Source organism: Zootoca vivipara, chromosome 12, assembly GCF_965207765.1.
Source record: "Zootoca vivipara chromosome 12, rZooViv2.hap1.1, whole genome shotgun sequence".
Lineage (NCBI taxonomy): Eukaryota > Metazoa > Chordata > Lepidosauria > Squamata > Lacertidae > Zootoca > Zootoca vivipara.
Genome location: NC_142595.1, coordinates 10,999,828 through 11,025,866, shown reverse-complemented (window position 1 = coordinate 11,025,866; position 26,039 = coordinate 10,999,828). Strand labels below are relative to the sequence as shown.

General features: G+C 45.4%; 1 protein-coding gene across 1 annotated transcript in view; it reads right to left on the bottom strand.

Annotated features, from left to right (window-relative positions):
• Positions 1-391: 391 nt before the first annotated feature.
• Positions 392-26,039, bottom strand: part of ACE (angiotensin I converting enzyme) — a 61,134-nt gene continuing 35,486 nt past the window's right edge. The window contains exons 11-25 of the mRNA XM_035136427.3: positions 24,652-24,774; positions 22,557-22,768; positions 20,891-21,027; positions 19,770-19,928; positions 18,502-18,589; positions 15,246-15,389; positions 14,235-14,426; positions 9,617-9,714; positions 7,903-8,075; positions 6,913-7,136; positions 6,257-6,401; positions 5,123-5,221; positions 4,850-4,972; positions 1,792-1,979; positions 392-1,474 (exon numbers count right to left, since the gene is read on the bottom strand). Coding sequence (XP_034992318.1) covers positions 1,287-1,474; positions 1,792-1,979; positions 4,850-4,972; positions 5,123-5,221; positions 6,257-6,401; positions 6,913-7,136; positions 7,903-8,075; positions 9,617-9,714; positions 14,235-14,426; positions 15,246-15,389; positions 18,502-18,589; positions 19,770-19,928; positions 20,891-21,027; positions 22,557-22,768; positions 24,652-24,774 — 2,293 coding nt within the window. The 3' untranslated portion in view covers positions 392-1,286. The remainder of the gene's footprint in view (positions 1,475-1,791; positions 1,980-4,849; positions 4,973-5,122; positions 5,222-6,256; positions 6,402-6,912; positions 7,137-7,902; positions 8,076-9,616; positions 9,715-14,234; positions 14,427-15,245; positions 15,390-18,501; positions 18,590-19,769; positions 19,929-20,890; positions 21,028-22,556; positions 22,769-24,651; positions 24,775-26,039) is intronic.

The following is a 26,039-nucleotide window of genomic DNA, read 5'->3' as shown; positions in this document are numbered from 1 at the left end:
CTAACGTGTCCCCGCTCGCTCCGCAGACTCTGCGCCTGGTGGGTCCGCCTGGCTACCGTGCAGTAGTTCTTCAGTGGCATGCTTTACGTCTCCCCTCCAAACTAAACTAAATATAGGGCGGCACAGAGTTGGTGTGCCGCGGGATTTTTTTCATAGAACAAGTGTGCCGTGGCCCAAAAAAGGTTGAGAAACACTGTTCTAGACTTCCTGAAAGCTGCCAGTCTCTGGTGTGTGTGTGTGTGTGTGTGTGTGTGTACTTAACCAGGGAGCAGCATTTTCGTTTTTTTCCTCATACCTGTACATAGACCTTCTCTGATGAGCCAATGGCTGGCTTGCAGTCTATTTTGTGCTGTTCCCTTCCCCTTTATCATAAAACGGCAGAGCCACTAAATTTGTGGAGACTGATTCATTTTAATTGTCACCCAGGCACCAAACAGATTTTTTTTTAAAAAAAACAACTTTCTGATGCAAAACGTACACAATGTCCTTCCAGCTTTCGGAGAAGCCCAACACAGGCCCTGCTGCATAACATTTAACCTGCTAGAATGGTCACAGTCCATATATAATTCACCTGCTCCCCAAATGAATATATTCCAAACTTTAGGAAACCCATTGAGTCCATGTTGATTTATGAAGTCCAGTCACTCCCATGTGCAAATTGGATCACATTGCCCCATTCTTCATTCCTCTTCTTCCTTTTTCTTCTTCTTCCAAGAATCCAAACATTTACATTGTGTGGGGATTTGTTTTTTAATGCTTTGGGTCTTGCATAATCAAAAGGTTTGATGAAGTAATTAGAAGGAAGAGTTCCTCCCATGCCTCTGTTGACACAACTGCCTGCTTCGGCAAGGCGGCCCCTCCCAGCAGCTCACACAAGCCAGATCTATCAGTACATGTAAATTGTCCACACCTGAAGTAGGCCTTAGGCCACACACAGAGATACATGCATGTACATGTACTCGCAACCCATTTACATACATGTGCATACACACATTAGTCATGGAACCCTTGTATGCAGGCATGCGTTGTGTATATATGCACACAAACATGCATTCACACTCTTGCCAGACTTATGGGTAAAACAAAGACAGCCTCTGCACCTTTCAAAAACACACAGCTCATCTGCATTTCTGTTCATGTCCATTGAACACATCATGAATACACACACACACACTCACAATCACACTCTCATTAGAATCAGCGCACTCCTCTCTCACACACAGCCGCCCACAGTCTTTTCGTGCACACTCACACACGGAGGCACAGCAGTTTAGAAGCACCCCAGCTCATTTCAGCTCCATTTCAAAGCCGTCTTTGCCCCCTCGCCTGCTCATGATGCATTTGGCCGTCAAAACTAGTGTCGTAATGAAGAGGAAGAGTCCCATGATGAGCAAGGTCCACTGGCCTGCTGCGGCGTCACTGCTGCTCAATGACATCCCGAGGAAATTGACTCTGCTATTCCCTTGCATCTGGCCTGGGTGAGAACCAAGAAAAACAGAAAAAGGAAGGGGGCAGCTCAAATGGAGTATGGCTTTGATGGCAAAGGACTCAACAGCTCTTTGCCCTCAGCCAGAAGGGGGGTAAGTTGCAATGCAGTTAAATTATTTCAAAACCTGTGGTCCAATCTAGTGATGCACTGAGTATAGGAACGGCCATCAATGGGCCAGTTCCTTGAGGAAATAAAATTAAGAGAGGGAGCCTCCTCCTGCTCCCCTCCCCCCCGTCCCCCACACCCATTTCCATGTTATAGGGATTTTTGAGAGGAAGACTCGTTTCAGAGCCTTTCAGTACCCGTAGAGGGCATCCAGGTATATTCTGGCCAGCCCAAAGTCTCTCCGTTTCGCTTGTTCTCATTAGCAAGCCACTCTGTCAGCGGTTGAAAGTAGGTCAGCAAGGCCGCGGCTGACATGTTGCGTTGCCCTGTGATAAGTTCCATGGCGTCAGGCCAGGGTTTGCTGTATCCCAGCTTCATGGCGTTCCTGTGGAAAGCAAAACAGCCATATAAAGGTGTGTGGGGTAGGCGTGCACATTCACACACAGGACATGAAGTGGGGGGATGAAATGTTGCAACAACGTTAAGAACTGACTCCCTGTCTTCCGCTGCAGTGAGATCGATCCCTCTGAGAATCTAACAAGCAGGGTGTGATGTTACCTCATATTGTTTTGTCCCCAGCATCTGATAGGACAACCCTGGGCTCCTTTAGCAGCTGCCAGGGACTGGGCAGAGGAGGAGGAATGGTGGAGACCACCTCCCCATCCTGACCCTTCCAGGGAGGAGAAAGAGGAAGACAGTATAGATTTACAACAGGGGTTTGGGGGAGGTCGCAGCTCAGAAGCAGATGATGGGGAAAGCTGGGAATAATAATAATAATAATAATAATAATAATAATAATAATAATAATAATAATAATAATATTATTTATACCCCGCCCATCTGGCCGGGTTCCCCCAGCCACTCTGGGCGGCTTCCAACAAAACAGAAATTCTAAAATACAGAAATCCATCAAACATTAAAAGCTTCCCTAAACAGGGCTGCCTTGAGATGCCTTCTAAAGGTCTGGTAATTGTTGTTCTCTTTGACCTCTAGTGGGAGGGCATTCCACAGGGTAGGTGCCACTACCGAGAAGGCCCTCTGCCTGGTTCCCTGTAACTTGGCTTCTCGTAGTGAGGGAACCGCCAGAAGGCCCTCGGAGCTGGACCTCAGTGTCCGGGCAGAACGATGGGGGTGGAGACGCTCCTTCAGGTATACTGGACCGAGGCCGTTTAGGGCTTTAAAGGTCAACACCTAATGACACGTTGTCATTAGAAAGCATTCCAGACCCACCATCTCCCAGAACCTGCCAAGCCTTAAAAGTAGGAGAGCAAAGAGCTCAAAGACAGAGGGCACTTAGCGGCACCCGTAGAGGTGATGATGACGATAAATGAGGAAGTAGGAGAGACGGGGGTGGGGGGTGGAGATTCACTCGGGACAACGCCATTATCCAGGAGGCTGGGTTCTATAGCCTCTCTCTGTACAGTTTGAAATAAAAGGAAAAGGACTGTAAGAAGCTTTTCCTTGTCTTTATACTTTCCTGGGCAACCAGCTGAGAGCCGCTGAGAGCATCCGGACAGCACCCCACCAGAATTCAATTTTACAGTGCTGCCAAGTTCTGGGGCTTGTGTAGGAAATCAAGACATGGTCCTACTACCATAACCAGGCTGGGCTGTGGTTATGTCAATTTCAGTTTCGCTCCGTTTCTCATTTTTCAGTTCTCCACATTGGGTTTCTTTTTTAAAAAAAAGGGGCGTTGTGAGTCAAAACAGGAACACCAAAAGTACTGAGAAGGCCCTAGGGGACTGATACCTGAAGCTTCCAATCAAAGAGGCAGAGCAGAGCTTTCCAAACTTTTCATGTCAGCGCCACACATTTCAGACACACATCATTTTGCGACACAGTGTTTTAAATTTTGGTCAGAAATTTATGATAAGTTGAAGAAAATGCTGAAAGTAACTTTTGAGGAAAAAACCGGAGATCCTCCTATTGAATATGATTCCCAAAAGCCTCCCAAATGATAGGAAAAATATTCTTTTGTATGCGTGTGTAGCAGCTAGAATGTTACTGGCTCAGAATTGGAAAGGGGAGATAATCCCATCAATACAGGAGTAGTGTGTTAAGTTGGCCAAATTTATGAACTTAGCAAGAATGACGGCGGCGATAAGGGGCACCTCAAAACAAAAACTTAAAGAGGAATGGAGGTATGTGGAAGAGTACTTACAAGAGGAAGGTATTAATACAAAACTGGTGATATGCTTAGACTGAGATCCACAAGAATTTAATTGTAATTGTAATTATAAACTGTAATGATAAACTGCAGAGAATGCATTGCGGAAGAAGCATAATAATATAATATGCTAACTTAGGGAAGCAATATTGAAATTGAAGTTTCTTTTTCTTTATTTCCTTTTTTTCCTCTCTTGTTGCTATGTCTTATTATTATTATTATTATTATTTTGTATTTTCTTTCTTTCTTTCTTTCTTTCTTTCTTTCTTTCTTTCTTTCTTTCTTTCTTTCTTTCTTATGATTTGTCGGTTTTGGTATGTAAGTGTGTGTGTTGGTTTACTATCTATTATGAGTTGGTTTATCATGATTTGCTATGTTCATTATTATTTACTAGGTTTATTATGATTTATGGATGTTAGGACTTATGAATGTGTGTGCCTGTTATGATTTGCGATTATGTCTGTTTATTACCGGTATGAGTTGTGAATGTTTTAATAAGAAATAAAGTGGATTTTAAACATTGAGAAGTTTTTTTTTTTTTGGCGATGCAGTAATTCACTTTTTACTAGCTAACCAGAGGGGTTAAACTAGCCCCTTCCCAGCCCCAGGAAGCACGCAGAGAGCATTTTCGTGACACACCTCCACACTGCATGTGGCACCCCAGGTGGAAAGCCTTCTACATATGGTTCTTCATTGTAAACTTTACGACGACCTTCGTCAACAATTCCTGGACCGGCTCTGCATCCCCAGAAGGAGACTAGAGCGGGAAATCTTACAATTCCTATTGTTGGGGAAGGACGGTGGCTCATTATCTTCATTTGCTATTTTCTCGTTATATTCTGCAGTCATCTGAATTATTAGAAGCCCCAATGTCGTGAAAGCGGATAGCGGACTACACCCTTCTCTCTCTTAACACAGCGTTTGCCACAGTGATAGTTTTAATCTGTTATTATTTAGTTTGCGTGTTTGTTTGATGCCAATAAAGGTTGATTATTATTATTACTTAACGTGTCTCGACACAGTTTGGAAAGCTCTAAGGGAGAGTCTTACAGTGTAGCCCCACCCAGCAGATGAAGCTTAGTACTCACGCTAGGATTGTCCCAGCTTTCTTAGACTGGTAGATGTCACATTTGTGCAGGGGTCCTGTGTGGCCAGCAGCATTGCACAGGGCCTGGTGGAACTGGAACTGGATAATGAAACTGACAAAGTACCTGGAAGAGAGATGGGACAGGTGAATGGGAGGTCCAGGGTCAAACTGTGCTCCCAGCGCCCCCTCCTCAAGGGCCAGAGCTGAAGATGGGACACTCTGGCCTAACCTTTTCTAAAAAAAACTCAGGCCAGACAGGGAACCACCACCTTACCTGACATAGGGGACATTTGCAGGAATGTGGAATTTTGCCCCTGGGTCGAAATCTTCTTCTGATCTTGGCACAGGAGGGCATAAACCTTGGTACTTCAACCTACGCAGTAGGGATAAAAGGGGGGGGGGGAGAGAAAGAGAGAGAGAGAGAGAGAGAGAGAAATCACCAGCCAAAAACCAACACTGAGTGCTGATCTCACAGGGTATCCGCTCTCCCTAGAACAAGGATGGGGGAACCTGAAGTCTAGGGACCAAACACAGCGCCCCCCTGGCCCTTCTCTATAGCTTCTTGGGCTCTTTCCAGGCCACACCTCTCTTGAGTGCTTTTGCGTTGCTGGAATATTCCCTTGAATTGTGCTCAATTGCTTGCCTGTTTGTGTCACTGTGTGCAGGAACCTCTGGCTTTTGCGTGCCCATAAAGTAGTCTGCTGTACAAAGGTAAAAAGTCAAGTTCATTGCTCCACCCACATTTGCCTCTGGCTCTGCTCACCCCTGGCCTGTGAGCCACAAGGTAAAAACGGTTCCTCCACCCTTGCTCCGGTAGAGCAGATGTCTTGCTTCGGAACTGGACAGGGCTGTTGTGTAGCTGGAGGGGCTTGCTTTTCTTCAGATCCCCCTGGGAATCGTCATCAACTTATTTCCACAATCACTGGTATGCTTTTATTTGCCCCAGAAAGAGGCAAACTTTCAATACTTTCTTCATCCCATAGAGCAGGGATGTGGCACCTCTAGGGTTACTGGATTACAACTCCCATCTCCTCCAACATTGGCTGGAGCAGAAGGGAATTGGAATCCAACATCTGGAGGGCCACAGATTCTCCATTCCTACCCTAGATTGTCTGTGGCCAAAATATACGCACCATGGCCATGTCTGGGAGGGGAATACCTTCCAAAGTAGCACCCTGGGCAGCCCCCAGTAAGGCAGGCTCCATTTTAACCTTGAACACCATCTGGGGAAAGTCAGCAATGTTCTACCCACATTTTCAGAAACCAGGCCATGTTTGCTCTTCACCCTCCACTCAGTTCTGAGTTCAAGCTTGCTCCCAGCATAAACATATGGGCAGAACTCAGCCATGATGAAGCACAACCAAATTGTCAGATAGTTTCCTTCTCCGGGCAGCTACCCAATACCCACCTAAGATTCCACCATTGTTGATTGTACTCCTCATATGGAATGCGCCCATCAAACACTTTCCATCTCCACTGGTCCATCAAGTAGCCAAAGGGTAGGAAGGCTATCTTGTCTAGTGCAATGCTCATCAGGTAGTTGATGTTACTCTCTGGCCAGGAGAAAGAAAGTAACAAGAAGAGTCTTAGATCCCAGTGCTTAACCTTCTGCCCCATCTCCCCTGGTGGTCTTACTACATTCCATGTATCCACACCCTTTACCCCCCCCCAACACCTTATTTATCAAATTCCTAAATCCCACAAGCTCCCACAACCAATCTTACGCCTACATCACATGCTCAAACAAGGGCTAGTCAGTCAATATGTATGATGTCTAATTCAGTTTATCCCGGGCCAATTTGAAAAGCCAATCTGGGTTGAAAGGCAACACAAGAAGAAGAGAACAAAAACAAGAAGAGGCAACACAACAATGGTTAAGTGCATCCCTACTTTTGAGTCTGTGGGATCTGGGGCAAAGTGTGTTGAGACTTGGTTCTGGGAAGCATATGTCCATTTCAACCACTGCTTTGGCAAAATATAAGATATCACGAACACTGGTGTTTTACAAAGCTTAAAAATGCTAAAGAATTACTGAGTGTTCCTATGTGGTCCCCTCCTGCTTACCTGCGTTGTCTTCTATCTGATTCAACAAGTTGAGGCTGTACAGGTGCTTTACGGTAGACACCGACAAGGCCATGACATCTCCAATGGCTTCATGAAATCCTGGGTTGGCCCCATCACGTAACGAGATGGGTTGGTCCTTGTACTGCAGGAAGTACTGGACATGGCCCATCTCATGATGAACTGTTATTAAGTCATCCATATTCACAGAGGTGCATTGCTTAATCCTGAAGCAAGAGAAAAATGGGGGAGAGGTGCCACGTCCATGTAAAATAATAGAAGGGAAAGTGAAATAGAAAGGAAAATTAGAGCTGGGAAAGAGGAACAGTCAATTTAGTTCACTCACCAGCCAACCGAGAGTCAGGCATGAGAGCAGGCAGATTGCTGAAAGGTTTTTTTAAAAGAGCAGTGGCTCCAGGTTATTTATGCAATGGAACTGAGCCACAAATTGCAATGAAGATGTCTGCTTGCTTGCCTCTCTCTCGCTCACCCCCCTCTCTTCCCGACCCAAAGCTGAACAACCCACCTGAACCCTGGATCTTTCTGGAGCACTACAGCAAACAGCCTAGCAGACAAGGGTTGGAAACAGAGTTGTATCTAATCCCAGCAAAGATGTGGCATTGGTGCAGGTGGCAATGCGGGGGAGATGTGTACACCCTGATTCTGGGGGAAAGCCTATGCAGAGTGGTGCATAGCAAGTCCCATGGTCCACCCATGTGGTGACCTGGAGAAGCGAACAACCAACTTCAGGAAAAGAGAAGACAGAATCTCTTCAGGGGGGGGGAAGGAGATTGTTAGATGGCAGTGGGGGTAAACTCTCTCCCTCTGCCAGGCAGCCAAAGTGCAGGAGGGTATGAGGAAAACCTCCCCTTTATGGATCTACCCAAGGGTCAAGATGGTGGTGAAACACATGACCGCGGGCCCATGGCAGTGGAGGGACAAAGAAGACTCGACTGCCTACAGCCCTTCTCCACCCAGTCACCACAGAAGCACCTGAAGTCCTTGCGGTTGAAGAAGTCCCAGGCTGAGGCATGGCACACCACGTCCCTCCCATCTGTTGGCTTCTCCAGCATGGACTTTTCCCAAAACTCAGGTGGCATAGGGATGAGACCCAGGGATTGGAAAAAGCGGTCAGATTGTTCAAACATCTTCTTTGGTGTCCAACCCTGCAGAAAGGAGAGCGAGTGTAGAAGAGGCAAGCTGAAAAACCAGCAGAGAGATGGACGAAGAGCACATAGAATCAGAGAGTTGGGAGGCACCGTGAGGGTCATCCAATCCAACCCCTTGCAATGCAGGGATCTTTTGCTGAATGTGGCGCTCGAATGCATGACCCTGAAATTAACAGTCTCATGGAACCTTCAAGGTAATTGTGAAAGGCTTGCCCCTTCTGGCTCGATTCTTCCTGCTTCCGCTGCACCATAATGTCACATGCTAGCTGAAAATAGGAAAAAGGTCTGCAAAATAGTTGGCATGGAAAATCAGGAATGTGATATGTTGACAGGTGAGGTATCAGACTGATGGGGTGTAGAGCCGAACCGTAAATCAAGGGCGGAATGCAGCCCTCCACACTTCTCCATCTGGCCCCAAATATTCTTGCTAGGCCACAACCTTTTCCTTAGCCGCATGCCCCTGCTTTGCAGCATCCTGGCTGGAATGTGTCATTGAACTCTGATAATGCTTCTTGCTTGCCTCGATGAAGGACAGAGAAGGGTGTGTGTGTGTGTGTGTAGAAACAAGCCTATTGTACAAATTGCTCCACCCACCTTGGCCTCTGGGCCTGCTCACTAATGACATTTGGTCCCCTGAAGGTTGCACAGAAGGGGATGCAGCCACTGAGGTTGGAAAAAGTTCTCTGTCCTTTCCCTAAACATTCCCATAATCTAAAAACACCCATGCTTCAAATACAGTACAAAAGTACAAAGGAAGTCATCCTTGGGGCCTGCCCTACCTCTGCGGAATCTCATTTCCATAAAGATTTTGCAAAGTCTAAAAGACCTTCCTCTCAATAGCTGCAGGTAAGCAGATTTTGAGATGCCTACAGGTCTGGCTGGGTTGTTGTATGCAGCAAGACTTCACAATGTTATATGTCAGATACACAACAAAAGACAGTCGTACCTTGGAAGTCGAACAGAATCCATTCAGGAAGTCCGTTTGACTTCCAAAACATTTGGAAACCAAAGCGCAGCTTCTGATTGGCTGCAGCAAGTTCCTGCAGCCAATAGGAAGATGCAGAAGCCCTATTGGGCGTTCAGTTCCCAAAAGAGCATTCGCAAACCGGAATAGTCACTTCCAGGTTTGTGGCGTTCGGGAGCCAAAACATCTGAGAACTAAGCTGTTTGAAAAGCAAGGTACAATTGTACAGAGAGAAGCAAGAAGTAAGGGCAGCAAACTAGTGGTTCGTTTCTGGCAGACCTGGAATCTCCTTTCCTGGCCTGGAACTGTGGATACTAGGCTGGGTAGATATCAAGAAAAGGCATTCCACATGCTCTTCGAAGCGCCCTCCTTGAGAGCTAAAAATTTCGGTACAGTTAAGGGGAACTGGATGCTGTTTCAAGAACTCAACAACCTTGAGCCCCACCTTAAAAGGCTGCTAAATAATTCCCTCAGATTTTTGCCCTGGGGAGCTTCTAAACAGGATGAAGGTTCAGGCTAGTCCCCAAGAGAAACCGTTTCAAATCATAATTGAATAAAACTTAGCTGCACCAACCTGGCTTTTCATGGCGGGTGTTGCATCCACTTTGATCGCGTTGGGGTAGGGCATGACGAGTTCAAAGATGTTTGACCATGACTGTGCCCACATGTTTCCTAGGAAAGAGAAAATAGAGTTAATGCGTAGGTTGGGGGCAAAGGAGCCACCCACCCAAGGGTAACTCAAGAACTAGAGCCAACATCCACTTTCTGAGGGAGGAAGGGCTGGGTGCTTCAAGGTGAATTCATATGGACAATCAATAACTTTGTTCTCCAATAACGTCCTTTCTAAAGGCCTGGCACCTTCGCTTCCCACTCTATTAGAGGTACAATGTGTATAATAATGGTCTTTCCACTTGATCAAGAAGTGTATTTTTTTGCTTCCCATGTCTTCTCTCGAAGTTAGGTTTCAGTTAGAGGAATATCACATTCTGTGAACTGCTCAAAGTGCTATCTTTTGCACCTGGGAGAAATGTGATAAGGTGACATCCAGTGATTATTGCCGTTGCCATATAGAAAGCGCTTCTGGGAATGTTACAGACATCTCTTGAATATTCATGAAAGTGTTAGCAGGAGCAAGACAACTCACTCTTTTCCCCCCAGCAATTGTTTTGTTCATTTTTAAAAAACTAAAATAAAATACCAAAACCCTTAAAGGCTGCTTGTTTCCCATTCCTGTGCTCGAGCACACAAACCATCAGGGTGGTTTTTTTGGGGTGGGGAGGGCAAATGGGAACAGTGGGTCATCACTCTGTCCATGCAAAACAAGACTCTCCCCTCCATCCACAATGTGGATTGGAGATCATACTATTATTAATCAGAGCTTACAGAAGTAAAAGGAAAGTAGTGGAACCAGGTCATATTTTGCCTAGCTGTGTAGAACAGCTCTAACTATATTGTTGTTGTTGTTTAGTCGTTTAGTCGTGTCCGACTCTTCGTGACCCCATGGACCATAGCACGCCAAGCACTCCTGTCTTGCACTGCCTCCCGCAGTTTGGTCAAACTCATGTTCGTAGCTTCGAGAACACTGTCCAACCATCTTGTCCTCTGTCGTCCCCTTCTCCTAGTGCCCTCAATCTTTCCCAACATCAGGGTCTTTTCCAAGGATTCTTCTCTTCTCATGAGGTGGCCAAAGTATTGGAGCCTCAGCTTCACGATCTGTCCTTCCAGGGAGCACTCAGGGCTGATTTCCTTCAGAATGGATAGGTTTGATCTTCTTGCAGTCCATGGGACTCTCAAGAGTCTCCTCCAGCACCACAATTCAAAAGCATCAATTCTTCGGCGACCAGCCTTCTTTATGGTCCAGCTTTCACTTCCATACATCACTACTGGGAAAACCATAGCTTTAACTATACGAACCTTTGTCTGCAAGGTGATGTCTCTGCTTTTTAAGATGCTGTCTACGTTTGTCATTGCTTTTCTCCCAAGAAGCAGGCGTCTTTTAATTTCGTGACTGCTGTCACCATCTGCAGTGATCAAGGAGCCCAAGAAGGTGAAATCTCTCACTGCCTCCATTTCTTCCCCTTCTATTTGCCAGGAGGTGATGGGACCAGTGGCCATGATCTTGGTTTTTTTGATGTTGAGCTTCAGACCATATTTTGCGCTCTCCTCTTTCACCCTCATTAAAAGGTTCTTTAATTCCTCCTCGCTTTCTGCCATCAAGGTTGTGTCATCTGCATATCTGAGGTTGTTGATATTTCTTCCGGCAATCTTAATTCCGGCTTGGGATTCATCTAGTCCAGCCTTTCGCATGATGAATTCTGCATATAAGTTAAATAAGCAGGGAGACAATATACAACCTTGTCGTACTCCTTTCCCAATTTTGAACCACTCAGTTGTTCCATATCCAGTTCTAACTGTAGCTTCTTGTCCCACATAGAGATTTCTCAGGAGACAAATGAGGTGATCAGGCACTCCCATTTCTTTAAGAACTTGCCATAGTTTGCTGTGGTCGACACAGTCAAAGGCTTTTGCATAGTCAATGAAGCAGAAGTAGACGTTTTTCTGGAACTCTCTAGCTTTCTCCATAATCCAGCGCATGTTTGCTATTTGGTCTCTGGTTCCTCTGCCCTTTCGAAATCCAGCTTGCACTTCTGGGAGTTCTCGGTCCACATACTGCTTAAGCCTGCCTTGTAGAATTTTAAGCCTAACCTTGCTAGCGTGTGAAATGAGCGCAATTGTGTGGTAGTTGGAGCATTCTTTGGCACTGCCCTTCTTTGGAATTGGGATGTAGACTGATCTTCTCCAATCCTCTGGCCATTGCTGAGTTTTCCAAACTTGCTGGCATATTGGGTGTAGCACCTTAACAGCATCATCTTTTAAAATTTTAAATAGTTCAGCTGGAATATCATCACTTCCACTGGCCTTGTTATTAGCAGTGCTTTCTAAGGCCCATTTGACTTCACTCTCCAAGATGTCTGGCTCAAGGTCAGCAACCACACTACCTGAGATGTACGAGACCTCCATATCTTTCTGGTATAATTCCTCTGTGTATTCTTGCCACCTCTTCTTGATGTCTTCTGCTTCTGTTAGGTCCTTACCACTTTTGTCCTTGATTATGGTAATCTTTGTACGAAATGTTCCTTTCATGTCTCCAATTTTCTTGAACAGATCTCTGGTTTTCCCCATTCTATTGTTTTCCTCTATTTCTTTGCATCTATATTTCTGCATATCTTCTTCAAGAGTCATTATGCAGCAGCCTTCAAGGCGCCGTCTTATGCTTCCTAAAGAGCTACTAAATGCATTATTGGCTGTCTCAGTGGTGACATCTACAGAGAATTAGAGGCCAGTGAATAGTTTTGAAGTGTTAGTTCTGTCTGCTTCCACTGAAAGAATCTGTCTGTTTTGTTTACTGATTATTCAAGAGCTGCAGAGAGGCTACAGCGCTTTAAAAAAAAACACCCAGCAACTCCTGCAACCTGGAGGTGAGTGGAATAGCAGGCACATCAACCAGGCCAGGGTAAATACGGAACACAGACAAATGTATATAAAGACATTTATTATTTTGCAAGAAATAATTTAGTTTATTATATTATTAAGTTTATTATTTAGCAAGAAAAATGAACCTTCCCACACACTGCCAGAGCTTAAACGTTCACAATATTAAAGCAGAATAGACATTTGTCACCTCTGAAAGTGGGATCTCTTAGTCAGAAGAGAAGAGAAGACCGATTCATGAGGTTAAGGCATACCTCTTATAGTTTCAAAAACGACTTTATGTCTTTATGACATCCGAATTTTAGGCATTATGATTGGACAATTCTTATTTATGATGTCATATAAAGCCTCCTTTCATGATCTCACCTTAGCCCATGTCCCCTGGAGTCTTGCTGAGGTTCCAAAACTAGTCAACTTCTCCCTTTTTATGTCTTAGCATGTCTTTTAAGACCCCAATTTTGGTCACTCAAAATATTTTTTTCCGTATCCTGTCTTCTCTAAGGCCACAGCTTTTAGTCATGTCCCATTCTGAACCCAATTTCTTGATAGCCTTTGCAGTTTTGATACTGGACAGTTTCTCAATTCTTCCAGAACTTCTGTGATGCTATAGATAGCAGCTCTTAACAATTTCAGTAATCCTTCACTGCCACTTTATGTCCTATACGCCTAGTCCAGGCACCCCCAAACTTCGGCCCTCCAAATGTTTTGGACTACAATTCCCATCTTCCCCGACCACTGGTCCTGTTAGTTAGGGATCAAGGGAGTTGTAGGCCAAAACATCTGGAGGGCCGCAGTTTGGGGATGCCTGACCTAGTCCTATATGTCCTATACACCTAGTTCCAAATTGCTCATCCCAACAACTGGCCTACAGTGTCTGACTTTTGGAAAATGTCACCATTTCTTCCTCTTTCCTCCTAATTCCCCTGAATTTATTTGCAACTCAGCCTTTTCCCCATCCAGATGTGCAGGGTATAAATATTAAGCAGCAGCATTTTAAGGCAACCTTATAATAGACAAGCTGACTATTAGGTTAGGTCAATTAACAGCATCATTGATTATATTCCATCTCTTGATAACTTTTCTCCATGTGTAAGAATCATATTATTTTTCTTGACCTAAGAGCCACTATATGCTATGCTCAACATGAAGGTGAAACTCAGAAAATTAGAATATCGTCGAAAAGTGCATTTATTTCAGTAATGCAACTAAAAAGGTTAAACCAATATATGAGATAGATGCATGACATGCAACGCAAGATATGTCAAGCCTTTATTTGTTGTAATTGTAATTATTTGTCGTTAGGCGGGTCGATTATAAATGGAATGGGATTAATGAAATGGAATAGCGATGTTTAGTTTTGTATTATTGTCACTATTTGTTTTATTACTGTGTAATTTCCAAAAGAAAGCATTTGTAAAAATTAAAAGAAAAAATAAAAAGTTGCATTATTACTGAAATAAATCCATTTTTCGACGATATTCTAATTTTCCGAGTTTCACCTGTATGTGCATTTGGCAACATATGCTGCAGGCCTCCTACAAAATCCTTAATCCTAAAAACCTAGACACTAGGCATGGCCTAATAGAAGGAAAAGCAACCATGGAGTAGGCCTCCAGAATCACAGAGATGATGAGAAGTTGCCTATGATGTCTTCTGGCTCATAGGCCAGAAGACACTCAGTTTGGTGTGGAAAGGCTTACCTAGCAAATGAGCTGGGATAGGGCCCCTGAGGTTGATGCGACCTTCACCATACTTCTTGTAGAGAGCCCGGCGCACATAAGCATGCAGATTGAGGTACAATGGTTGAAGCTCTTCCCAGATGTTCTCCAGAACATCTTCCAAATCCGGTGTTTCATACAGGGATCTCCAGAAAGCACCATTGTCAGAATGACCTGCACATGAACATGAGAATATAGAAGCCCTTCTTCATCTTCTCCAGTTGTGTCCCCAAGAATGATCTAAGAGGTGTTACTGCCTGTGGTGGAGCACCAAGTGACACCCTCCCCAAAAGCCAAGGCAGCACCTAGTTATTTTGGCATCTGAGGCAGAACATCTTAAAAGCACTTCTCCCCTGCCTGGCAGTGAAAATACAACCATAATAAATGAAATCATGAATAGCTTGCTACCCTTTCACCATGAAACAAAAAAAATCTGCTTGTCTAAGGCAGCTGTTTCATGCTGCTTGATGGTAGGGTCGGCCATGTGCCCCAACCCGCAGTGTTGCAAGCCCATAACAGGGAATATCCTTTCTAAGATCCTCATTTGAAGTATTAAAAGGCTCCAGCTCCCCCTTCCCAAGTCTGACATTCTGCCATGGGAACAGAGTAAGTGAACTTTGTGGACATCTGCATCCATCTGCCTTGCTCTTGAGTGACTCTGTAGTTTAAAAAACAACAACAACGAAGCAAAACGGTGCATGCCTTTGCACTGATGGTTAGACCAGTGGACTTTGCTGGAAAGCTTCAGTTAATTTGGCAAGGTAGGCTTTCCGCCAAGGGACACTTTCTGCTATTTTTCTTATTAGTCTTTTTTTTTTTTTTTTGCCACAGGCAGCAACTTACAAAGGAAAAGACAACAATGCTTCCAAGTCTGCATTGACTTTTGAGGCTCACCTCAAACAGTTTGGGTTCCGCATTCATAAGAGTCATCCTCTGCCCTTACAACCCACTGTTCCCTTTGCTGGAGCAGTCAGCATTGCAAAACATGCTTACCGTTCAATATGGCAGCCGTATTGCTCAGCTCTACATATTTCTGGTACATGGTTCGGATTTTCTTCCCTGATGCGTCCCGCCAGCCTTTCCAGGCATTGAGGAGCTCGTTGTAGTTTCTTGAGTGAGCCATGATGTCCGTGAGTTCTAAACAAAGAGCCAAGCAAGAATTAGGCATGAGACTATGCACCATATAGTCACCTTGGCTGTAATGTGTATATCTCCCCTTTGTCCTGCCTTTGCTCCCTCTTGCACTGTGCAGCAGGGGGGGGGGACTTTGGTAATACTGTACTCTGGTAATATGGCGCTCTGAATAAGGCCAAAATTCAGTGGCCCTGATGGATTTTCTCAGTGTTGTGCCCCCTTGGCTCGGTGCCCTATGCACTGCCCGCACTGGGACCAACACTGTGTGCAGGCTTAACCTATTGGCTTCCAGTTCTGAGCTTCCATTATGTTCTCTCCATTTTCCAAACAAACATGGTACACTTCTTTAACTGTGGAGCCACCTCCCTCTACCTCCCTTCATATACTTTCTCAAAGACCACCTGCGCCACAGAGAGTTTCCTTCCTACATAATGTGTTTCATAGCCTGTTCTACTCAGTACCATTTTTCTAGAAAAAGAGGTGTCAGAGTTCACCATGAATGAACGCCTCCCTCGTTCTCTTTTATGATGGCAATGGCACCCACCTGAGAGGTGCCAGAACTAAGTTCCAGTGAGTTCCAGCTGAAAAAGCCCTGGTTCTACTCTTCATCAAGCCCCCTCTCTTTGATCTCTGTTCAACTCATCACACCCAGGCTGCTCTCATGAACTTCATATGCCTCATACATGTAGTTTAATGGCAGGAACAAGGCTATTTCGTCCCACTACTTCTCATCCTTTGCTAAAATCCACAGGACTTGAATGAAGCGCACGGTTGAGATATTCAAGACGGACCACACAGTATATAATAAAACAATGGAATCTGCTTCCACCAAAAATGTGGTGATGACCACCAACCTGGCTAGCTTTAAAAGGGGCTTAGACAAAACCAATGGAGGATAAAACTACCAATGGCTACTTGTCACGATGTCTATCATAGAATTGTACCGCCCAAAAGGGACCCTGAGGGTCATCTCGTTCAACCCCTCTGCAATGCAGGAATCTCAACTAAAGCATCAATGACAGGTGGCCATCCAACCTCTGCTGAAAAACCTCCAATGAAGGGGAGTCCACCACCTTTCAAGAGAGTCTGCTCCAATGATGTATCAGAGGCAATGCGCCTTGGAATACTACCGTGTTTCCCCCTTTTTAAGGCGTAGTCATAAAATAAGCCATAGCAGCATTTCTAAGCATTTGAGAAATATAAACCGTACCCCGAAAATAAGCCATAGTGATAGGCGCTGTGCGGAAGAGATCACTGAGCTCCCCGAGTCAGCAGCAGCAACGCCGGCCGCAGCAGTGTTTGCTGAGTCCTTTCTTGCTTTTGGGACTTGGTTACTGTGCTGGCTTGGGATGGTGTGTGTGCAATTGCTGTTGCTGCTTCGTGTTTTTCAGCTGGATTCTCTGGGTTCTAAGCACTTTCCCCCGTTTGTTTGTGAAGCAGCACTCGGCTGCAGCCCCTGCCTCTCCCGACGGCTGCATGAATGCGAGGCTGGATTTGATCGCTATCTCCTTTTCCATTTCTTTTGTCTTTGAGCACCCGGCCCCGCCCCCTCTCCCCTTCGTGGAATGAAGAACGGAGTTTTAGCAGCATTTCCTCATTATAAAAAAAAGGTCAGGAACTTTTACTTTAACCTCAAAAATGGGATATTTCCTCTCTCTAAAAACAACTCTGACCTGAACACCAATATAACGGGGGTAGATCACCTCCAGTTTATAAATCCGCAAGTAGATCGCAGTCTCCTAGAAGTTGGGCTCTATACTTTGGCTGATTGCAAGCCTTTGCATCTTTAAAAAACAAAAACCATGCGCTTCTCAGTCTTAATTTTCCTTTAATTCATCCCCCTATACCCTCCTCCAACCATTGCCTCCTTCCATTCCTTACCCCCCTCCCTCTCTCCCCACTTCCCTCACTCCTGTGCGATCTCATTTAGTCATATACTTGCTTTTTCTGTTGTGTTGTCTATTTTATATTTAATATTATTACCCTTTATGATGTTATTTTTCCCCTTGCGATAATTATTTATTTTTTATCTTTAACTAACTTTCCTTTCCATATTTTTCCATATATAACTCAACACTTTCCCATTCCTTCTTAACTCTTTGGATAGAGTGCCCCCCCATTATTGTTGTTAATTTTACAATTCCTGGATTTTTTATGGAACCGAACAGCTCGGGTGCTTCAGAATGTGCCTTCTGTTGCTACAGGGCTATGGGGCTTCACTATTTGACCCCCCCCCCAGGTTGGGATTTTTAAAGTAGTTCTGTGGGTCCCAGGGCACAGAATCACCCCCGATCCTTTCCTTTGTCTAAACAGACCTATTCCCCCCTGACTTTGGAAGGCTGTGCTTCAAGGGTGATACCAGGGGTTTTTTAAGACCTGCGCCTCTTAAGGATTGTTACAGTCCATAACTTCCATTGCTTTCTACAGGGTTGGGGGTTTAAAGCACTGCCACCCCCACCCCACCCTGCAGGCGCTCGGAACTGGCAGCGCCAACAACGCGCCCAGCAATGTGCAGAAGAGAGCACCGAGCATCCTGAGCCAGTGGGTCCCAGTTGTACCAGCACTTTTTTTTTTAAAAAAAGACACCCCCTGAAAATAAGCCACTGTGTGTTTTTTTGAGGGAAAAAAGTTATAAGACGGTGTCTTAAAAAAGGGGAAACACGGTAGTTACCAGGAATCAGGAAGTGGGGAGTGCTGTTGTGGTCGTGTCCTCCTTGTGGGTTTCTCCCAGGCCCCTGGGAACAGGATGCTGGACTAGACGGACCCTTAGTCTGATCCATCTGGGTTCCTCTTACACCCTTATGACTTCTTAGTAGGGATTTACTTCTATGTCAAAACATTCTGGGGCTATCAAAACTACTTGAAAGTTGCAACATACTTTCCCCCAGATATGTGGAAGTTGGTTGTTGATTACACGATGGTGTGGGAAAGCCACTCAGCGCATACTCAAAAGCACCGCTTTCTTATTTTTCCACAAAAACCAAGTCCTGATAGCACTTGCTCAAGCTCTATTTCTCAGGCTGACAAAGTTGTCTTATCTGGTATGTTTTTGTGGGTGCCGGGAAATGTGCTGGGAGATGATTCCCATCAGCCAGGAGATGTATAAATGACTTACCAGGATCCAGGGACTTGCAACTCGTGTTTCCAGTGCAGGCTTTGGCTACGCTGTAAATTGTTTCCATGTCTGAGAGCAGCTGATTATACTGAAAGGGAAAAAAATGATTCATTTGCTTAGGAGGTAAAATATGGGCTCCTCTCCTCGCCATCATTTGCCTGACAAAAAGATCCAAGCAATATTGACAGAAACTGTATTGTTATATGCATTTGAATTGAACAGAATTATTTTATTGTAATGGTTTGATCATGCATCTTGGCTTGATCATGCATCTGCTTCCTGCTTCCATTCCACAGACCAGGGGTAGGCAACCTAAGGCCCCGGGGCTGAATTGTCTTCTCAATCCGGCCCGCGGACAGTCCGGGAATCAGCGTGTTTTTACATGAGTAGAATGCTTGCTTTTATTTAAAATGGATCTCTGGGTTATTTGTGGGGCATAGGAATTTGTTCACCCCCCCCCAAAAAAATATAGTCTGGCCTACCACATGGTCTGAGGGATGGTGGACCAGCCCAGGGCTGAAAAAGGTTGCTTATCCCTGCCCCAGACTTGTGTCAACATGCTGGATGAGTCCTGCTATGCTGAATTTGTGCAAGCAATGAAACACAAGTGTGCTAATATTCTGCTGCACTGTGCTTGCCTGCCTCTTGGAATGCTCTTTATTTACATCTGCAGCTTAATTTTCAGCACACTCAATTCCAAGGATCTAGGGCCTCATTACAGAACTGTCCCTTGGGGACTTAGCTACGCATTATTTATTTATTCCAGGTTTTTAAGTTCTGTTTTCAACAAGTCCCCAAACAGCCTGCAATTTAAAAAATAACAATCATAAAACATCCCATACAAACATCATCATTAAGAAAACACACGGACAGCACCCAAGTCAGGATAATAACATCACTCCCTCCACTTTAAGCCTCTACCAGATGGAAACCTCCACCAGCTTCCTTGAAAGCGTAGAACAGGGCAATTCTGTAGGTCTCTATGGACAGGGAGTTCCGTAACTGATTTGCTATGTCCTGAGCCCACTATATATGGGCACCTGATGTGAACCACAAGATGGCACCCCCACCTCCCTGCCAGGGAAGAAGGAGTGAGTGAAGATCTATATCAAGAACAAGGATGGAATGAAGGTTTTAAAGCAGAGGTTGAGCGGTCATCTGTCAAGGATGCTTTAGCTGAGATTCCTGCATTGCAGGGGGTTGGACCAGATGACCCTTGGGGGCCCCTTCCAACTCTGCAATTCTAAGACTCTATGGTTCACTCTCACCTCCCTCAGCTCTGCCTCGGGTAGGGCTGCCCGCTCTATGTCACTCAGTTTCTTCAAGATACGCTTTATAGTGGGGTCTTGGAAATCAGTGGGATCAAACATCCGAGCCCGAAGGCCGTACTGCAGGGTGTGGTTTGACATCTCCATGTTCTTTTGCAACTGCAAGGCACATATGGAAGAGAGAGGGAGGGGCATTAGCCAGCACAGTTGTATCACAGAGGGGAAAAGGACGAGCTCATTCTCTAACTCCAGCACTCCCACAACTGCCTAGTCGCACCTATTGATGATGATGATAAAATTTATTTCCCACCCTTCCTCATGAAGGAACCCAGGGCAACATTCCCTTGGGCTCAGGGCAAACAACAACACTAACCCCACAATCTAGGGTTGCTCAAATCTGTCAGTTTCTGTTTATTTCTCTATGTTTGCACATCCATTTCTGATGTTTTGTTTTTTATTAGAAAAGAAGTCCTCATCAGCCTTTTTGGTCAAATTTATCCTGTTATACACAGGATAAATTGTATGCAATTTCCCCTAACAGAGACATGTTTTTCAAAGCCATTTCACTAATATATATGCATCTTCATATGCATATAATGCATATTACTCAGCTGCAGAACTCTGTTGCAAAATTTGGAGGTGGCTGCATTTTGAAAGGTGGCTGAGTTTGGTTCACATATTATTTCAGAAAGCATGAATCGGGTAAAGGTAAAGGTCTAGTCGTGGACGACTCTGGGGTTGTGGCGCTCATCTTGCTCTATAGGCCGAGGAAGCCGGCGTTTGTCTGCAGACAGCTTCCGGGTCATGTGGCCAGCATGACTAAGCCACTTCTGGCGAACCGGAGCAGCGCATGGAAATGCCATTTACCTTCCTGCCAGAGTGGTACCTATTTATCTACTTGCACTCTGACGTGCTTTTGAACTGCTAGGTTGACAGGAGCAGGGACCGAGCAACGGAAGCTCAACGGGATTCGAACCGCCGACCTTCCGATTGGCAAGCCCTAAGCTCTGTGGTTTAGACCATAGCGCCACCCGCGTCCCTTTAAAGGTTCCCCTTTAAATGTGAATTGAACTGAGTTCACCACCACCACTGACCCTACCACACTGTGCTGGTTTTCCTACCATCATCTGTCTGTTGGGCTCCGTGATGTTGGTGTTGTATGTCCAAGAGGCCTCTGTGTAAGAATTCCATACCACTTCGGCTGTGCTGTTGTAGTCCGCCAGGAATTTTTTAGCCTCATTTTCATCAGTTATTTTATCTGGAAAAGGTTAAAGGGTGGGGAGGGAGAAACAAAATGCTGGAAAAAGTAGGGAAATTAACTCACCTCCCTGTCTTGTTTCTTTTAATCTAGCATGTTAACTCCCAGGTCCCTGCAAAAAGATTTCCATTCTCTGATGGAATCAGAACTCCTTTCCCTGCCTATGATGTGCAATTATTGGCTGCGGTTACACAAGGCATTCTGAACATGCTCAGGGGACCTATCCTTCTTAATATTATAGTTCACACTTCTAGGACAAAACCCGACCTCTTAAAACACACTCCAGGGCTGAGCCCTGGTAACTGCAGACCCACCTGAGGCATTTCCATTCCCTGGCGTTCCCGTCCCCTTAAAGAGAAATGTTAGGAGAAGCCAGCAGGTGAGTGGTAGGTAAGTACTAGCTGAGCATCTACCTTTGCTCATTGGGAAGTTAAAATGAGCACACAGGTGGAGGTGCCCACATTCTAGAATGCGCTGCTCAGCCAATTCACCAGGCAGCAACTCAGCCCACCTTCCAATTCATCTGTTACATCAGGAGCATGGAACTCCTTTGGTTGGAGAGCCGGTCTCACGATGCTGACAAGGGTTGCACTCCTCATCAGTAGAGAGACATAACAGATGGCCTCCCACTGCTTTGATAAGGGCTGCACTCCCCTTTATCAACAGACATATCACCTGGTCTTTACGAAGTGGGTCGATACCCCTTAACAGCAAAAGTCAAGTCAGCAGCTAGCTAGCCAAATCTCACCCTCAAAAGGGCTGCTACCTGGCTCCTGCCCTACCAAGTGCCAGCCGAGAGGCAAAAGAGCAGGTGCTTGAAGGAGCAATACTTGTAGTTTAATAATAATAATAATAATAATAATAATAATAATAATAATAATAATAATAATATATTTATACCCCGCCCATCTGGCTGGGTTTCCCCAGCCACTCTGGGCGGCTTCCAACGGAAAAATAAAACACAGTAATCTATTAAACATTAAAAGACTCCCTGAACAGGGCTGCCTTCAGATGTCTTCTAAAAGTCTGGTAGTTGTTTTCCTCTTTGACATCTGTTGGGAGGACGTTCCAGAGGGCAGGCGCCACCACCGACAAGGCCCAATGCTAGAAGGAAAGCACGGCCTGCTATCTCCCTATTCCTGGCCTCCCTAAAAGTCATCCTGCAGTGAAGTCAGTTGTTCCCCTGGGCTCTCACAGTCCTCCTTCTCCCACAGACAAACAAGACAAAAACTGTTTTTTTCCAGCTGCACCAGCCATTTCTTCCCAGTCGGATGTCCTATGTTGTCCCCCTGTTTATGTAAGAGGCTGCCACTTCTATTCCTATGTTCCACTGCAGAATATAAAACAAGCTGAGTGCCCCCTTGTGGATTATAATTGCCCTGGTCCAATGGCAACGCCAAGCAGTGAGGTGGTTATCTGGTACCCCCCCCCCTTTTATTCTTTGGACCCAAGCACCAGGGTCATAGTGAAACCACCCTCCTGCAGGCCTCCGCCCCTCCCCACATGACTTTGTGCCTTGAAAACTTTACCAAGCCCTTCTGGGTAGCCCTCTGGGACGGGGGGACGCCACTCAAAGTCTGGCCAGCCCAGTGTTTCATTGGTTCGCTTATTCTGCTCTTCTAGCCACTGAGTAACAGGGCTGAAATACTCCAGCAATGCTGAGGCATCCATCTTATTCGTGCCAGTGAGTTGTTGGAGAATATTCTGCCAGGGCTGGGAAGAGCCAACCCTCAGCGCCTCACTGCAGCGAAGAAAACAAAGAGAGGAATGGGTGGTGATGTAGATAGATGATAGATAGATAGATAGATAGATAGATAGATAGATAGATAGATAGATAATCTTTATTGTCATTGAGGGCACTAGGAGAAGGGGACGACAGAGGACAAGATGGTTGGACAGTGTTCTCGAAGCTACAAAAATGAGTCTGACCAAACTGCGGGAGGCAGTGGAAGGCAGGAGTGCCTGGCGTGCTCTGGTCCGTGGGGTCACGAAGATTCGGACACGACTAAACGACTAAACAACAACATTGTCATTGTCCCATACAGAACAACGAAATTGAAAAGAAACTCTACATCAGACATTCAAAACCGAACAAGCCTGCTATCCCATTCTGATTAGCCCCCCCACAGACTCTGATACCCCATAAATACAATATACCCCATAAAGACTACCTTACACTGCATTTAAAACCAAAATCGCATTTGGATAGAAATTGTTTCTCAGGCGGCTAGTCCTAGTCTTCATAACCCTGTACCTTCTTCCAGAAGGCAGAAGCTGAAAGAGATCATTTCCGGGGTGCGCACTATCCTGCGCTATCTCTGCAGCTACTCATGTTGATAGCCACTGTGGAAGACCCACAAGACCAGGTGACTCCAGTCTCCGCCTCCTGTGTACTCCCGCACCACACAAGGGATCTGAGGAGACCTTGCAGTTTGGGTTTTTTTCTTGCCACATGTTCTGAAGCCAGTGCCCCAATGCCCCCTCTTTTTATTTTATTTTAAAAGTGTGAGTTTATGTGTTTATTTTGCCTGGTGCACTGGATGGCTGGGTCCCGTTAGCATTTAAACTTTCCACTACGCTCCCAGAAGAAGCATGACTCTGGGACATTTCGGGGAAATAAAATGGCAGGTCCTAGCCACGCAGGGGTGCTTGGAGCAGAAGTGCCCATCATCACTGCCAGGTAAGCCGGCCAGGGTCTGCTTTGCCCAGCCCTCCCACCTGGTACCATCCATGAATAGTTGAACTTTTATGTCCTGCAGACTTTTGTGGCTCCTTGCTTTGCAAGCACTTCAATTCCTGCTGCGCGTTACTTGTGGCTCAGGGTGCTTTGCATTATATGGTCAGTGGAAGTGGTAGGGGTGAGTTCAGCCCTCGGAACTCATGGAATCTCCTTCCCTAGGTGCCTTGGTGGCCACCCCACAAGCATGAAAGGTGTTGGAGGTACCCTTCCATTGAAGAGTGTGGGTGATGTCATTCTTAACGCCTCTCTCCAACACTGCATGTTTGTACCTTTCCCAGGGTACTTGAGCATCTGCTTTCCGCTAATGGGTAAGTTCCCAGTGGCATTCACGCTATGCCAGTATTACGTCAGGGGATCTCTTCTGCAACCTGAGTGCGGTCACACCTGTGTGATCGCATTCCTCAGGTCTGCATCTCACAACCCTCTTGCTTTTTCCAACACAACTGTACCCCTTCTTGTTACTTCAGGGTGCCAGGAAGGGGGAAATGCCCTCTAGCTCAGGGGTCGGCAACCTAAGGCCCATGGGGGTCATTTAACTGGCCCATGGACCCCCGCCGCCCGCTCGGTCAGCTCCCATGTGCCACGCTAAACCAGAGTGGAGCAGAGCGGGGACCGCCTTCTGCGACGCTGGCCGGCTTCCCATTGGCTGCAGGAAGCCCCTGCAGCCAACGGAAAACTGCGCACGCCTCCTCCACGCCAGAAGGAGCACCGGAAATAGCATTTGTGCATGTGTGCGTGTGTGCACCCCGGCCCACCGTGGTGTCTGTGGGACCGTGCACCACAAGAACTTTGCTGACCCCTGGCCTAGTCCTTCCCACCCGCTTCTAACGCCATTTAGGTAGGAGACCACGCCTTGCCGTTTCCCCATCTCCCTCTGCTGTCACCTGAGCTTCTGTCCGGCTTCTTTGGATTGGTAGATGTCACAGGTATGAAGATTGCCAGTGTGGTTGGCAGCTTGGCAGAGCGCCTTGTGGAACTGGAACTGCAGGATGAAACTGACAAAGTACCTGCCCCAGACAAAACAAAAATCCATATACTTCTGGTACCCATCTGTTCTTCAGTAGGACACCCACCCTCATCCCTGCCGCCCAAATACTACTACTACTACTAATAATAATAATAATAATATCACATCAAATTCTGCCATACTGAACAAGAGTCAATTTTTGAAGGCATAACGTTAAAAAAAATGAAGCATGGAAGGATCTGCCAGTTTGGTTCTGCAGCAAATTGGTGATTTATTTTTATTTTTTAAGTTCTCTTGCAGGATTATCAACATTTTAGGGCAAATTGCTCCTAAATTTGCACATTTCTATGAGCAATTTCCACTAATATAAGCACTTTTGCAAACATTGTTTGCACCGCAAAATTCAGATAAGTGTAAATGATGACCTTGTTTAGTTTCTGGTATTGTTTCAGAAAGTGTGAATTTGATAGTCACCTTTAAATGTGAACAACTTAATACAATTTCTCGCCCAGCCTTTAAAAGAATATGCTAGTTAAGAACTCTCTGCAAGTTCTGCATTTCTAAAAGTGGCTGGGGGAGGAGTGGCCTTTGGACCCACAAATGTTATTAGACTCCAACTCCTGTCATCCCCAACTGTGGGTCATTCTGTCTTGGGGGAAGCAGAAGTCCAACAGGAACTGGAGGGTCAAAGGCTCCTCGTTCCTATACTAAAGAGCATGGAGTTCAGAATTGATTTGAGGGGACCTAACTCTATGCAGTCTTCCTCTGCCACTAGGGTGTGTCATTTTAGGGGGTGTAACTTAATTTCTGCAAATTTCTTCAGTGTGTGGTCTTAAAAAATGTTTTTGGGTGTGAGGAATTCAAATCTGCTGTTTATTTTTTGTGACTGAGCAACATTTAGCTTGGTAAGTCTATGTTTGATGGAGAAACACATGAACTGCTTTTGGAAAACCAAAAAGTTTTAATTTTACCTTCTGAAAACGTCAGATAATGATTAATAACATTAATAAAAATATAGTAATAATAATATAACTGCAAGTACTTCGCAATAATTTTTAATGCTCTCTATGCAATTTTACACACGTTTTACTTTCCAGGCAAAACTAAATTATACTAATTTAACCAAAATATATATTGAATTCCCATGTCATATTACAACTTTTTAGCACCGCTCATTTTGGGAATTCGAAAGTTGAAAAATTCAACACGTCCTTCTCTACCACCTTAGATCTGCTTGTCAGAACCTTCAGGTAGTTCAACACTGCAGAACGTTGCAATGCACTCGATGTTCCATGAATAATGAAG